At 45.1% G+C, this 16,335-nt stretch overlaps 1 protein-coding gene across 1 annotated transcript; it reads left to right on the top strand.

Annotated features, from left to right (window-relative positions):
- Nucleotides 1-367: 367 nt before the first annotated feature.
- Nucleotides 368-16,053, top strand: LOC311528151 (uncharacterized protein). Its single transcript, XM_084642842.1, has 4 exons — nt 368-614; nt 10,643-10,830; nt 13,589-13,723; nt 15,514-16,053. Exons 1-4 carry the CDS (start codon nt 556-558, stop codon nt 15,654-15,656), a joined length of 525 nt encoding a protein of 174 aa, XP_084498968.1. The 5' UTR covers nt 368-555; the 3' UTR covers nt 15,657-16,053.
- Nucleotides 16,054-16,335: the final 282 nt, after the last annotated feature.

Here is a 16,335-nt window from a genome sequence, read left to right as displayed (position 1 = left end):
GGCAGGAGGGGGCGGGCGCGTGGCGTGGGGCAGCCGGGGCCGGCGGCAGGAGGGGGCGGGCGCGAGGCGTGGGGCAGCCGGGGCCGGCCGCAGGAGGGGGCGGGCGCGTGGCGTGGGGCAGCCGGGGCCGGCGGCAGGAGGGGGCGGGCGCGTGGCGTGGGGCAGCCGGGGCCGGCCGCAGGAGGGGGCGGGCGCGAGGCGTGGGGCAGCCGGGGCCGGCCGCAGGAGGGGGCGGGCGCGTGGCGTGGGGCAGCCGGGGCCGGCGGCAGGAGGGGGCGGGCGCGTGGCGTGGGGCAGCCGGGGCCGGCGGCAGGAGGGGGCGGGCGCGAGGCGTGGGGCAGCCGGGGCCGGCCGCAGGAGGGGGCGGGCTTGTGCCACGGCTTGCAGCAGCGTCGGGGCTTTTCCCCCTTCCCGTCCCGGGGCAGGGCGGCCTCGGTGGGATCCAGGCTGCCCTGTTTCCCTTGGGAGTCTGGGGTTCCTCCGCGCCGCCCCACCGCGTGCCAGGAAGAGCAGAGAGAACTTTCTCCTGGCGGTGGGTTGTGTCCCAGGCTTGTCATGCTGCAGACGGGAGGCGTTTATGCCATGAAAGAGAGGAAAAAGCCGGTGCTGAAAAGGTAGGTGTGTGAGAGAGAGCAGCTCCCCTTCCCGGAGCGTGTGTACATCGCCTGTGCTCACCCTGGGGCTTTACAGGGCTGTCTGGGCTCTGCTGGGTAGGTGCTGATGCTGGTTTGCTTTAATCAAAGGGCAGGGGTTTCCTTTGCCCCTAGCTCCTGCTCACTCCAGTGCTCAGGCAGGTTGTCCCCTGGCTCCAGTTCATTTTCCCAGTCCCCTCGGGTCACCCCCGAGCGGGACTGCACAGACCTCACAAGGCTTGGTTCTCTGCTGTCTCATTACTCCCTCTTCGGCTCGTTTATGTCTAAAGTATTTGCTCCATAACTGGTTGTAAAATACACTCAGAGAGAAGCCTGGGTCTCTGGGATGGGGCTGCTGAAATAGCTTGCGGCTTCTCTGACGTCATTTAAATCCCCTCTGGATTGTACTGTTTGGCTCTGAAATTCGAAATTGTCCCAAAGACCCACACAAGAGTTCTCACTGAATACATGTGCTTCCCCGGGTTCACTTAGCAGCTGCGCTCCAAAGACAGGTTGACTCTTAAAAAAGCAATTCCCAGGGAAGAAAGAGAGCACAAGGGTGTTGTTTCCTGGTTTGAGAATTCTAGTCAAAATCCTTTCCAGGTTTTTTAAAGTTATAAATTCTATTTGGGGCTGTGAGAACTTGACAGAAATCACCACAAAATGAAATGGGCAGTGATTTGTGGAAAGTTGGGACATTTGCTCTAAGTAATCTAAGGATGACAATCCAGGCTCTGGGCCAGGTTCTTAGGATGTCCTACAAGTAGATCAGCTTGGTGGAGACACTGGGCTATTCTTGTACTAATAAAATGAATCAGGTTTTTCTGTCCAGTGCCCTAGAGGAAAGACGATTCCTTCCACTGGAGCTGCAGAGAGAGAGAGAGAGAGAGAAACCTTTGCCCTTGCTGGAGTGATAAGTCAGGGCAAAAGATAATGGCTCTGATTCTCCACTGCTTTGTACCTGTGCAGTCACTAAGGCTGTGCAAAATTCTTTCAGATCAGAAAGATGAGTGCTTCTCTCTCACTTTGCATGGGTGTAAATGATTCCACAAGTTTTGGGGAAATGGGGGATCAGGCTTCCCCTGCTGTCCCCTTGAGATTTCCAAGCACTTACCATTTCAAAATGTCTACTGGTTTAGTGTTGAAACATTATAATATAAATGTTTTATATACATATCAGATTATTACTCATATATTATATTAAACTTAATTTTAATGAAATGCACTGAAACAATAAAGTTGAAATGAAACAATTTGACATCATCAGAATGATTCATTTTGACTTTTTCCCATAAAAAAATTCATTTAAATTGACACATTTTCTGATGGAACACTGTTCTTTCAGAAGTTTTGTGACTAACTCTACACGTGACCATGTCCCAGACCCAGAGCATTCAGGGTATCTGGCAGTCCCTCCTCAGAATGTGCCAGGACTGGAAGACAGATAGTCATAGGTATGGCAAAGTTTAGAAGGAAGGAAAAATATGCCATGCTGTGCCTTCTGATGCATGTGGTTCAATGTATGATGCTAGCTGATAACGATAGCACCCCCTATTGGGAAAATATTTGTTGTAGCACAGAGTGGGGAGCCTCCTACTACTCCACAGTAACTCCTTTGGCCAATGAAGGAGCAGTGTTGATGGGTACTCCTGTCCAGTTGCTGGCAGGAATGATTGCAGTTTGTGTTTGTTTGGGTCATACTAATGGAGAATTAAAGAGATTAAAGAGAGTGAAATGGCGTAGTAGGGGGTCTCATGGCCTTGACTGGGACACAGGACCTCGCCAGACCAATTTGTAATGTATTAGCCCTGCAGAAAAAAAATCTCAAGTACTAGTGTAGAAAAACTTGCTGTAGGAACTCCACCGAACCATCTTAAAATGGGAGAAGTAGGCTGTCTAGTTTGGATGTGGAGGGACTTCTTCATTTCTCATGCTGGGAGCTGGAGGTGCTTATGAGCATAATTGCACTGTTCTCTTTAAATCTGGAGTAAAAAGCCAGGCTGGCAGGGTTGGGGAAGGTTCTAAGCACTACAGTATAGCAGGGGCAGAGTAGTTTTAAGGATGATACTGGCTTCCTGATTCTAACACAGACCCTTGTTCAATGTGTGAAGAAAGTGTCTTTCGGTGGTTTTTCACCAGGGTCACATGGCAGTGCTTTTATGCAGTGTTAAGGCCAGTGTGTATGGGGAGAGGCAGGAGTGGACTGCAAAGAACGTTAGTGTAACTTGGTATTATGAACTATCTTGATGGTCAACATTTTCTGGTAGGAATTAGGATTTTATTTCTTCCAGAGAGAAGTGATCACAACTTAGAGTTAAATGAGGCAATCTGAAATAATACCCAGCCCTTATAAAGCACTTTTCACATGTAGATCTCAAAGCACTTTACAAAGGAGGTCAGTATCATTATTTTGCATCTGGGAAACAGGCACAGAGAGGTGGGTCAAGCAACCAGCCCAAGATCACCCAGCAGGCTAGCAGCAGAGCTGGGACTCCTGAATTACAGGCCAGCGCTTTATCCACTAGGTGAAGTTTTTAGAACATAGTGAGGGCTTGAATCTCCGTTCTCCAGCACTTTGCAGTCGTTTGTATTAGTGCTAAGCAGGTGGCAAACATTGTCAGATCACAATGGTCGCATATTAGGCCCACTTAGCCCTGGTGAAAAGCATCACTCATGGAGCAGGGCACTGGCAAATCAGATTGGTTTAGGACACAGGTTGTTGTTGGTTTAAAAGAAATAACAGTTGCCAAGAATGTCAGCTGTATGATGTGTGAGAGTGGTGGACGTATGGAGGAGATTCTCTTGAGGAGAAATAGTTATCCTTTGCATTACAGCTGGATTAAATACTGCTTTGAATCTGCGTTACTGTGTGTGAGTGGGCTGGAGAAACCAGATTCAAGAGGACTAGATGGGTGACAGGATGGGTAATGAGCTAGGATATCATCTCCCAGGTTGCTGTGTGAAAGTGACACAGTGAATTACCAAGCAAAATAAAATAAAACACGCAAGTCTAAGTCTAGTACAGTAACAAAACTGATTACAGATAAAATCTCACCCTCAGAGATGTTTCACTCTAGGTGACAGTTGCCTTTAAGAGAGGAGCTGGTCTTGCTCCAGCTCCACAGTGGATGTGTGTGCGCTTCACAGATGCCACTGCCATGGCAGCCTCAGCAAAGAGGACAAGCAGGGAAGTGACTGTGAAGTTGCACTCTATATGATTTTATAAAAATATGCTAATGAGTGTGAATATAATGTAACTGGAATATGCTTCATGCAAAAGGTCTCTTGTAGGGTATCATTACAAAGCTTATAACCTACTGAGCGTGGTCATCCTATTTGTATAAATGTATCTTTCTTGTATCTGAAACTAAAAATATGAAATATACCTCTGAGGTCCTATTGTAGTTATGCAAAGTGTGGGGCCATTAATGGTGGTTTGGAATCTTAATGGCTCCCATTAACCAGGACAATTGGCTGTAGATGGCTCTGTTTTACTTGTAAGTCCTCCTGTATAGTGTGTGCTGGCAAGTGGATAGTGGGTTCTTACAGTGACATGTGATCGTGTCATCTGAACTGGAATCCATCTTTAACCTGGTGTTTTTCCATTTAGAAGGAGGGGTGGGAATGCAGAGGGACAAAGGATTCCCGCCTTATGCAAAAGATATATAAGTGGGTGAAACAGAACAAAGGGGGCGGCCATCATGAGAAATCCCCCAGCTACCGCCTGAGCTGGAACAAGGGCTGTACCAGGGGAAAGGATTGGGCCCAGACTAGGAAGAAGTCCAGTCTGTGAAAGAAACTTATTGAAACATCTCTGAGGGTGAGATTTTAACTGTAATCAGTTTTGTTACTGTACTAGACTTAGACTTGCATGTTTTATTTTATTTTGCTTAGTAATTCACTTTGTTCTGTCTGTTACTACTTGGAATCACTTAAATCCTACTTTCTGTATTTAATAAAATCACTTTTTACTTATTAATTAACCCAGGGTATGTATAAATACCTGGGGGGGGGGACAAACAGCTGTGCATATCTCTCTATCAGTGCTATAGAAGGCGAATAATTTATGAGTTTACCCTGTATAAGCTTTATTCAGGGTAAAACGGATTTATTTGGAGTTTGGACCCCATTGGGAGTTGAGCATCTGAGAGTTAAAAGACAAGAACACTTCTTAAGTTGCTTTCAGTTAAGTCTGCAGCTTTGGGGCATGTGGTTCAGACCCTGGGTCTGTGTTGGAGCAGACTGGCGTGTCTGGCTCAACCAGGCAGGGTGCTGGAGTCCCAAGCTGGCAGGGAAAGCAGGGGCAGAAGTAGTCTTGGTACATCAGTTGGCAGCCCCCAAGGGGTTTCTGTGATCCAACCTGTCACAGTGACATAGGATTGAACTGTCCTTCCACCAGCAGCAGTGGACGGGTAGTCTGGTCAGGTCAAGATGAGACATAAGGGCAGGGCTGTAAAGCTTCAGATCTGAGCAAATTGGAATTTCCCTGGTATACACTTTTTACTTTATGAGTAAGCAGTCTGGTTAAAGTGGAACCCCAGCTCTTCTGTACAAGCTGTCCCTCTCCCTATGATTTCTGCAGTGTCTAATGAACAACCTGTGCCTCTTTACAACATCTTCTCATCCATGGAGACCCTGGGAGTTCCTTGTGTGTTGAGCCAGGAGCATTTAAGAGGAAGTTATTGTGGAAGCTGTAAATTTAAGCCTTCTTCCTAGTAACCTAAATTTAGCTCCCTCTTTCTGACACTTCCCTGCATCATTGGTGAGTAGGTACCATAGATTCCTCCACAGAGCACTCTCAAGGTTCATCTGGACGCTACAAGAGATCCTTCACTCTTGCACCTGATTGGCAACTCACCAAAAGGCTCCCACTGCCTCATCATACTCAGTTATCGTTTTTTCTAAGGAGAGCCTCTTGTATCATTGCAGTCTGCCTATTTCTCCTGTGTCCCCATCTCCTGGAAGGATCTTGTGCGTGAATAATGATCTTCTGCCTTTACTAGAAAGTGGGCCCCATCTAAGGAAATTTGTCCCAGATCTAAAATGCATTAGGTGCCTTAAATGGAGCAATATAAGAGCATTACATTTTGTTCTGCTTTTTATAATCTTACAGTTTGTGTAAACTAACTTTACTGTACTTCTGTGAACAAGCTAGTTTCTGACTCCTTCTAAAAAGAAAAGGAGTACTTGTGGCACCTTAGAGACTAACCAATTTATTTGAGCATGAGCTTTCGTGAACTACAGCTCACTTCATCGGATGCATACCGTGGAAACTGCAGCAGACTTTATATACACACAGAGATCATAAAACAATACCTCCTCCCACCCCACTGTCCTGCTGGTAATAGCTTATCTAAAGTGATCATCAAGTTGGGCCATTTCCAGCACAAATCCAGGTTTTCTCACCCTCCACCCCCCACACACAAACTCACTCTCCTGCTGGTAATAGCCCATCCAAAGTGACAACTCTCCCTACAATGTGCATACTTAGAGACGAACCAATTTATTTGAGCATGAGCTTTCGTGAGCTACAGCTCACTTCATCGGATGCATACCGTGGAAACTGCAGGATTTGTGCTGGAAATGGCCCAACTTGATGATCACTTTAGATCAGCTATTACCAGCAGGACAGTGGGGTGGGAGGAGGTATTGTTTTATGATCTCTGTGTGTATATAAAGTCTGCTGCAGTTTCCACAGTATGCATCCGATGAAGTGAGCTGTAGCTCACGAAAGCTCATGCTCAAATAAATTGGTTCGTCTCTAAGGTGCCACAAGTACTCCTTTTCTTTTTGCGAATACAGACTAACACGGCTGTTACTCTGAAACCTTCTAAAAATACTAATTTAAATTTATTATAAATATTTTGGATGTTTTTCTACATTTTCAATATATTTGATTTCAATTACAACACAGAATACAAAGTGTACAGTGCTCACTTTATATTATTTTTATTACAAATATTTGCACTGTAAAAAAGAGAAACAAAATAAATAGTATTTTTCAATTCACTTCATACAAGTACTGTAGTGCAATCTCTTTGTTTTATTTAAATTGCACTTTCAAGATAATGTAAAACCTTAGAGCCTACAAGTTGAAGCATAAAGGGGCATATGAATATTTAGCATATCTGGCACGTAAATACCTTGCAACGCTGGCAACAACAGTGCCATGTGAACGCCTGTTCTCACTTTCAGGTGATATTGTAAATAAGAAGCAGGCAATATTATCTCCTGTAAATGTAAACAAATTTCTTTGTCTTAGCAATTGGCTGAACAAGCAGTAGGACTGAGTGGACTTGTAGACTCTAAAGGTTTACATCGTTGCAGTTGCATATACAAAATTATTTATATAAGTTACACTTTTACGATAAAGAGATTACACTACAGTACTTGTATGAGGTGAACTGAAAAATACAATTTTTTACAGTCAAATATTTGTAATAAAAATAATATAAAGTGAGCACTGTACACTTTGTATTCTGTGTTGTAATTGAAATCAATATATTTGAAAATGTAGAAAAACATGCAAAATATTTATAATAAATGTAAATTGGTATTCAATTGTTGTTTAACAGTGCGGTTAAAACTGTGATTAATCACAACTGTTTTAAAAAATCTAATTAATTTGTGTTGTGTTAATCCCATGCATTAACTGCGATTAATTGACAGCCCTAAAAAATACTATGGTGAAATAGTGATCAATCCCTTTTTAAAATCTGAAAAATAAAGCTTCCTATTTATTCTCCTTTCTGGACTCTCATGGGCAGTTTTTGAGTAACAAGAGAGCAAAGAAACGTGTTTGATGTAGAACTGCTAAACCTAGATTATTTTATTTTCTCACTCCTAAAAATCTGGAACTGAAAACTCTATTGAAGCATTTTTTTGTTAAATTCTCATCCCTATCTCTACATGGATCCATTGCTGTAGCCCAAGGTTAAACTTCTGATGATCAGGTTCTGTAATGAAAGTGTGATGGATTCTTTGAAAAATGTTTTATAATTATAAAGCAATTTAATCCTACTGTGACAGGTTTGCACCGGGGTGCCACCTGGAACTGGGGTACCACTGAGCCCTGTGATGCACCAGCCTGGGCTCCCTCTCACATTGTGCTGCTGTGACAAGCTGCAAAGCCCTCCAAGCTTACACTTTCACCAGCATTCACACAGGTAGAGACACACCCAGCTGCAGTTACATGCAGGCTCTCTCACCACCAGTCTCCCAGTTTAGGACCCCAGAGCAAATCTGGCCCCTATATGGGTTTAACACCTGGTCTGCCTCTCACTCAATGTGAATAGGATCATGCACACTTGTGGTAACCAAGCTGAGATTTTCCCCAGACACTTTACTCAAATGCACACTGGTCTGGATTAAAATATAAAATAAGTTTATTAACTACAAAAGGATAGAATTTAAGTGATTATAAGAGATAGCAAATGGATCAAAGCAGATTATCTAGTAAATAAACAAAACTGCAAACTGAGCTTAACATACTAGATAGGTAGGATATGAATTTTCAGATTCTAACCCTGAGTGATAAACAGGCAGGCAGATTCTTAAGGCTTCAACTTGTAGGCTCTAAAGTTTTACATTGTTTTGTTTAAAATGGGTAGGTTGGCTTTCCCAGGTTTTCATATATAGACTAGAAATCCCTTTAGCCTGGGACCATCACTTCCCCCAGTTCAGTCTTTGTTCCTCAGATGTTTCCAGGTGTGTTGTTGTTGAGAGAATGAGGTACCATCATGATGTCATTTCCCCCCTTTATATCTTCTTCCCACTTGCTGGAAAGCTCTTTTGCTCTGACCTGGGTCAAACAGTTCCCATTGTGTAGTGCTATCTCTGAGAGGTTTCTATTGTAACACAGTTCCTGGGGTAATCCTTGTGCTTGTGTGCATTTCCTCAATAAGCCATTGACATTGTTTGGCCATTTTACTGTTGTACCTGAAAGGCTGCTTGTGGGTGTTTTCAACCTCACGTGTTTCAGTAACATGTACATACCCAAACTTCATAACTTCACAGAAGATGGTAGCACATACAATCCAATGAAATATTAATGTCTAGCAGATCAAGACTTTCAGAATGATACCTCATATGGCATACTTTGTACAAAACATATCCTAATTATATGACAGTGGTGAATAAGGGGATGCCAGGGTATCACACCCACAGTCAAAAAATCCTTTATCCTTTTTTTTTTAAAAGGATGAGCATAGTATGATTTCAAAAGTGTTTAAGCCTTTTTCATGTTGAATATATGAAAACACTGGTGTCAATCTGTCATGCATGACTTATATCTAACAAGTCACAATATCTAACCTCAGTGAGAATTAGCCTCTGGCAATATATACCCTATCATTACAAAGCAGCATGCAAATAGGATTTTAATTTTCTATCCAAAACTTAGAATTATTTGAAATGAAGACACAACGGCAGCCACATCGTATCATTTTCAAAGACAACTCCTCTGCCCCTCTCCCCAAACATGGAATCAGTCCTGCCAGCTGAGTTTTGATATCGGGGTGGGGGGAGGGAAATCAGCTTTAAACACTGGCAGATCTTGTTAACTGATGTTGCCTTAAACAGCAAGAGTTCCTGTTGTTCAGAGCAAGGTGCAGGGAGTTTGCAATTAGACAATTCACATCAAAACAAGATCAGCTGGACTGCAGGGATAACAATCTATCCAGATCAAGGAAGGCCACATGTCTCCGGCTGGTCTCTTCTTTCTTTCAAAAGAAGACTAAATTCATTAGCCAGTAGGGGAAACTCAAGCCAAGGAGATTTGGGTGAAATCCCAGCCCCACTTAAGTCAATAGCGAAACTCCCAGTGGCATCACTGGGGCCAGAATTTCACCCTCAATGTGTCAGGTAACAAATATGGGCCAGATCGCAATGTTGCCTACACTCATGATATTTAATGCATTTCTTAAAGTACCAGCTCCTGGAGGCAGGTGATTAGGTGAGAATCTCAGCTCTCAGGGTTCTTCTTCTTCTTTATTTGTAGTGTGGTGTCATGTAGGGGAACCAATCATGGATCAGTACCCCACTGTGCTAGCTTACACTCAGGTCATGTCTTTATCCTAGACATTCAGAAACCTGAAGGCAAATAAAAAGAACCCTCAATTTAAAAAAAATATCTCTGGCTTAAAAATTACTTCTTGTGAGCTGAAAACACTTGGCAATACTCTGACCATAATACTTCTGCTCACACTGAATAGCACCTTGCTGCACAAGTGCTGGTTCAGCGTGGACGTCTTGGGGTGAGAGCTGCTATTGAGCATGGATAGCTGGGTCACATAATGCAGTATCAAGTGCTGAATAGCCTTGTATGCATCTTGTGGATCTCTCCCATTGCTTCCTGGGAAAGAAGGGGAAGAGTATTAAGGAAAGGGTGTTAATTTTCCAAGTGCAGCTGTCCAGCTCCAGGGTACAGGATTTCCTTCTAGTGTTACTAACAATCGCTGAGAGAGTTTTGATATGAACAGAGCTCAAGTGGAGTTCAAATGCAAGTGTCTCTGGTCATTCTGCTTGTGCTTGGTAACTGTAGTGAGCAGGTGATGACAGTGTAATCTTGAATGGGGAGTCTTCCTGAAGTCTGTCTTTGGGAGGTTGTTCCCATCACAACCCATGCTGGTGCCAACCTAGACCCTTTAATGACATTCAGGCTGCATGCCTGTAACCCACCATTGAAAACAACCTGCCAATTTCCTTGGGTTTTTTTAAGTGACTTACCCAAAGTCTCAGAACAGCTCAGTGGCAGAGCCAGGAATAGAACTCAGGTAAGGCTCTTGGGTCAAGCCACTGGCTAATGCTGCCTTTCTCTTGCTAGATACTGGTTTCTTGGGGTTCTCTTAAACAAGTGAACAAAGAGCATGCAAGCAACTATTTGATGACTATTAAGATTATAGTGGTGCCGAGATGGAGTTTGGGAAGGGCCTAGCAGAGGAGGATGTGACTTGTGCTGTGTTTACGCTGATGGTTTCCTTCTTATTTGCATTTTTCTTTCCCTCCGTTAGCCCGAAGCCACCACCTCCCGAGGGCGTACAGTCAAACCCCTCCAAGCGGCACCGGGACCACCTCAATCAGGAACTGAGCAAACTGACGAGCTTGCTGCCCTTCCCCAAGGATGTGCAGGCCAGGCTCGATACGCTTTCCATCCTCTGGCTGATTGTAGGATACCTGAAAGTGAAGAACTACTTCATGGGTAAGTGTAGGCAACTCAAAGAGACTCCTGTGCTGAGACTGGGAGGGCTTCCTGGCTCGATGATGTTAAGCGATGTTCAGGGATCTGCTAGGCAGCATTTTATCTTCTTCTGAGCTGAATGGCATCCCAGTCCTGAATGCAATTTGTGCCAGAATGAGCTGCCACTGGGGAGGAGGGAGCAGTCTTAGGGCAGGACAGACCATGCGTCCTAGGAAGGTGGACTGATGCTCCCTGTTTGTTTGTTAAGGCCCGGAGAGCAGAGTGGCTCAAGTCTGCCCTTTTACCTCATTACTATTAAGCTTTAGTGGTCGGAGGAAATGGCCCATGGGAGATTTGTCCTTGCCTAGAGGATGGACTTGGGAGGTTGAGGCAGAGCAGCAAGCATCCCAGCCTGAGTGGGGGAAGGAAGGCTTGCTTGTAGAATTCTGAGCAAAGACTTCTGGGAAGGGGAGGAGTCTGAGGCCCTTTATAATGCATCTGCAACTTAGTCAGTGCTTGTGAGAGTAGCACCATGGGAGGAGATGCTGCCCAAAGGAACATTCCTTCTTGATGAAGCCTGTTGGCTCTGTTGGAGAAGACCTTGGGGATCAATATTACTAAGCACTTTGGGGAATGGGCCTGTACACAGGTTCATGAGACTGTCTGTCTGGTTTTGAGAATCTACTCCATCTAGATATTCATAATAGGGTTGGCTCCAGGAATCTCACTTTCCAGGTGCAGTGCTTCTAGGAATGAGGTTAGAAATCTCACTCCTTTCTCCCCTGTCTGCTTCTGCTCCTAGAAAATACAGAGGGTGCAATGGGGAAAGAGGAGATACTCGTAGGTAGCCAAGTGCTGAGTAACAAAAAATGGAAAGCACCCAGTCTCACCATTGCCTGATGCCTGGAGTTGCAGGGAAGGTATAATGGAGAATGCTAGTGGAGGATCCCTGTACTTTTGAGAAAGATGAGAATCTCGGCTAGTGAGTCCTAGGCCAAAATTCTATTCTTTCTCCTTGCTTGACTGATAGAGCAAGAATGTATGTGGTAAAGCATCTAATTCTATGTAGGCATCTCAGGTAACCTTGATGTCACAGTTGTGGTCCCAGTTTTAAGGGAGCAAGAAGCAATACTTTCAGCCATAACCTTCCTCTGTCTTGAAATCTTTAATATGCTAAATATTAAAGACGGGATTTCAAAAATGCACAGTGTTGGCCTATCTCTGCTCCCCATTGATGTCAAAGATAAAAATCCCATTGCTGTCAAAGGGAGCGGTTAGGCCAATGCTGAATGATTCTGAAAATCCCTATTGTGATAAGTTTTATCCTAATTTTAGTTGAATGATATTTATCTCCATGTGTAAGCCTTAGGCCTGGTCTACGCTACGAGTTTGTCGGATTTAGCAGCGTTAAATCCGAATTAACCCTGCATCCGTCCACACAACAAAGCCATTTTTTCAACATAAAGGGTTCTTAAAACTGATTTCTGTACTCCTCCCCAACAAGGGGATTAGCGCTGAAATCGACATCGCCATTTTGAATTAGGGTTAGTGTGGACGCAATTCGAAGGTATTGACCTCTGCGAGCTATCCCACAGTGCACCACTGTGACCGCTCTGGACAGCACTCTGAACTTGGATGCACTGGACAGGTGTACAGGAAAAGCCCCAGGAACTTTTGAAGCTCATTTCCTGTTTGGCCAGGCAAGCTCATCCGCACAGGTGACTATGCAGTCCCAGAATTGAAAAAGAGCTCCAGCATGGACCGAACAGGAGGTACTGGATCTGATCGCTGTATGGGGAGAGGAATCCATGCTATCAGAACTACATTCCAAAAGACGAAATGCCAAAACATTTCAAAAAATCTCCGAGGCCATGAGGGACAGAGGCTACATCAGGGACTCAACACAGTGCTGCGTGAAACTTAAGGAGCTCAGACAAGCATACTGGAAAACCAAAAAATCAAACAGACGCTCCAGGACAGAGCCCCAAACATGCCGCTTCTACGCTGAGCTGCATGCAATTCTAGGGGGGGCTGCCACCACTACCCCACCCCGTCCGTGGACTCCGATGATGAGGTACTCTCCGCCATGCCTGAGGACCTAGGGGTGACAGTGGACGAGAAGCTGGATATGAGTCAGCAGTGTGCCCTTGTTGCCAAGAAGGCCAATGGCATTTTGGGATGTATAAGTAGGGGCATAGCGAGCAGATCGAGGGACGTGATCATTCCCCTCTATTCGACATTGGAGTACTCATCTGGAGTACTGTGTCCAGTTTTGGGCCCCACACTTCAAGAAGGATGTGGATAAATTGGAGAAAGTCCAGCGAAGGGCAACAAAAATGATTAGGGGACTGGAACACATGAGTTATGAGGAGAGGCTGAGGGAGCTGGGATTGTTTAGCCTGCAGAAGAGAAGAATGAGGGGGGATTTGATAGCTGCTTTCAACTACCTGAAAGGGGGTTCCAAAGAGGATGGCTCTAGACTGTTCTCAATGGTAGCAGATGACAGAACGAGGAGTAATGGTCTCAAGTTGCAGTGGGGGAGGTTTAGATTGGATATTAGGAAAAACTTTTTCACTAAGAGGGTGGTGAAACACTGGAATGCGTTACCTAGGGAGGTGGTAGAATCTCCTTCCTTAGAGGTTTTTAAGGTCAGGCTTGACAAAGCCCTGGCTGGGATGATTTAACTGGGAATTGGTCCTGCTTTGAGCAGGGGGTTGGACTAGATGACCTACTGGGGTCCCTTCCAACCCTGCTATTCTATGATTCTATGATTTTGCAGACGAGCAAGATGAGGAGAAGGACGACGAGCTTGGGGAGAGCACACAGTACACCGTTCTCTCCAACAGCCAGGATCTTTTTATCACCCTGACTGAAATACCCTCCCAACCCAAACAAGCTGGAGAAGGGACCTCTGGTGAGTGTACCTTTTTAAATATAATACATGTTATAAAAGCAAGTGTTTTTTAATGATTAAGTAGTCCTGAGGACTTGGGATGCATTTGTGGCCAGTACTGCTACTGGAAAAGACTGTTAACATGTCTGGGGATGGAGCGGAAATCCTCCAAGGACATCTCCATGAAGCTCTCCTGGAGGTACTCCCAAAGCCTTTGCAGAAGGTTTCTGGGCAGAGCAGCCTTATTCCGTCCTCCATGGTAGGACACTTTACCATGCCATGCTAGTAGCAAGTAATCTGGTATCATTGCATGACAAAGCCTGGCAGCGTATGGTCCCGGTGTTTGCTGGCATTCAAGCAACATCCGTCCTTTATCTCTCTGTGTTATACTCAGGAGAGTGATATTGTTCATGATAACCTGGTTGAAATAGGGGAATTTAATTAAGGAGACATTCAGAGGTGGCTGTTCCTACTGGGCTGTTTGCCTGTGGCTGAAAAGAAATCCTCCCCGCAGTTAACAAAGTGGGGGGGGAAGGGCATTGGCGCTGAGCTGTTCGCGTTTGGCTAGCAGGGATCTTCCCTGATACCAGCCACGCGGTGGGGGGAGAGGAAAAGCGATCATCCCAGAGAATTGGATGGGGGGAGGGGGTTAGTTTGGTTTGTGCTGCTGCACATTAACAGGAAAACTGCAGCACTAAATGGCCAACTCAACGTGCTTTACTTGGTATGGGAAAGGAGGGGGCTGCTGTTATGAAGGTTGCAGAAGCCGAAAGACTATGGCTTACCATGGCCGCCTGCAAGCCGGATTCTGTTGCCCGGCCCTGCATGTGTGATCTCTGTTAGAGAGCTTATTCCTTCACTCTCCCACTTCCCTGGTCCTTCTCACATGAACAGAGAGCAACAATACCCGAAGTCCGAAGGTGCAAACAATTCGATGTTTATTGGGGTGAACTTCCAGCAAGCTTAAATACAAGTTCCTTTTCCTTATTTCCGAATCCCAACTTACTTCCTGTTTGCCCCTAATTTATATAGTAATATTCTTAGCTATACCTTAACCAATCCTAAAATATTGTAACATGATTATGTAACCAATTATATCCCACCACCTTAATTAGTTTACACCCAGCAAAATTAATTATACAGCAGACAGGAACAATCACAGAACCAGACAGAGATTATACAGACAAACAATAGCAAAGTGGGAACTATAATGGCAAGACAATACAGAAGTGAGGATTTCACATCCCAGTATTGATAAGTGAGTTCTTGCCAGACAGGGTGCTATCAAACTAAGTTTTCTTTTACATTTTCTAGACACTTCCCTTTCTCTGGAGCTGATAGGCACTATCAGGACAGGATTGTATTCCTAACAGCCCAATAGCACCTTCTTTCCATGTGACTACTTTGGAATGTGGGGATGTGACCAGTCGCTTCCCAGCTTATGGCTGCCTCTGTCGCTTAGCCAAAGACCTTAGCCTAAGAACAGGGCCCCAGACTGTCACAGTAAGAGAAGGACCTTACATTGGCAGACAGTGATTTTGATTCTTTCTTTTATACCTCTAACTAGCCAAGTGATAAGAATACACCTAAATTCTTAAAGTACAGGCCTTTACAGACAGGCCTGAATATCTATATCCTAACAATCTCTAACACCAAAGCCACAGGCATTCAATATAAGATGCAAAATGTGACCTTGTACCAAAATCACATGTGCTATGTAATATTAATAGTGTTGTTCACTGTGAAAGAGTATAGCCATTGTTCTGTAAAATGTATCTTTTTAAATACTTCATTCCCTTTTTTTCCTCCAGCAACTGCAAATGTTTCAAGCCTCCCTCCTCCGTCCCAAAGGCTATCTCAGACAAGGCAGCAAAAAAACACAGGCGCGATGAAATGTTCTCTAAGCTCATGCAGTCGTCCGGCATTGACAGAGCTGTGTGGAGGGTCACAATAGCAGCGTACAGGACAGTGGACGAGGAACGTGAGGAGAGGTGGCGGCAGGAAGATCAGAGGAGGCATGAGTCAATGCGGGGGCTACTGCGGGATCAAACGGTCATGCTCCGGCGTCTGGTGGAGGTTCATGAACGGCAGCAGGATCACACCTGCCGCTGCAGCCCCTGCTTAACCGCCCTCCTTCCTCCCCAAGTTCCATAGCCTCCTCACCCAGATGCCCAAGAACACAGGGTGGGAGGCTCCGGGCACCCAACCACTCCACCCCAGTGAACAGCCCAAGTAACAGAAGGCTGGCATTCAACGAGTTTTACAGTGGCCTTTGCCTTCCCTCCTACCCTCCTCCCACACCCCACCCAGGCTACCTTGTGAGTTATCTCCCTATTTTTATAATCAATTAATAAAGAATACATGGTTTTAAAATGATAGTGACTTTATTTCCTTTGCAAGCAAGCTGTGATCGAAGGGGGGAGGGTGGGTGGCTTACAGGGCATTTAGAGGCAACCAAGGGGGCGGGTTTTCATCAAGGAGAAACAAAAAGAAGTGTCACACAGTACCCTGGCCAGTCAGGAAACTGGTTTTCAAAGCTTCTCTGATGTGCACCACGCCCTCCTGTGCTCTTCTAACTGCCCTGGTGTCAGGCTGCGCGTATTCAGCAGCCAGGTGATTTGCATCAACCTCCC

The sequence above is a fragment of the Lepidochelys olivacea genome, assembly GCF_965140295.1.
Source record: "Lepidochelys olivacea isolate rLepOli2 genome assembly, chromosome: 11".
Classification (NCBI taxonomy): Eukaryota; Metazoa; Chordata; order Testudines; family Cheloniidae; genus Lepidochelys; species Lepidochelys olivacea.
Note: the sequence above shows the minus strand (reverse complement) of the source record. Positions and strands in the feature narration are given on the sequence as shown.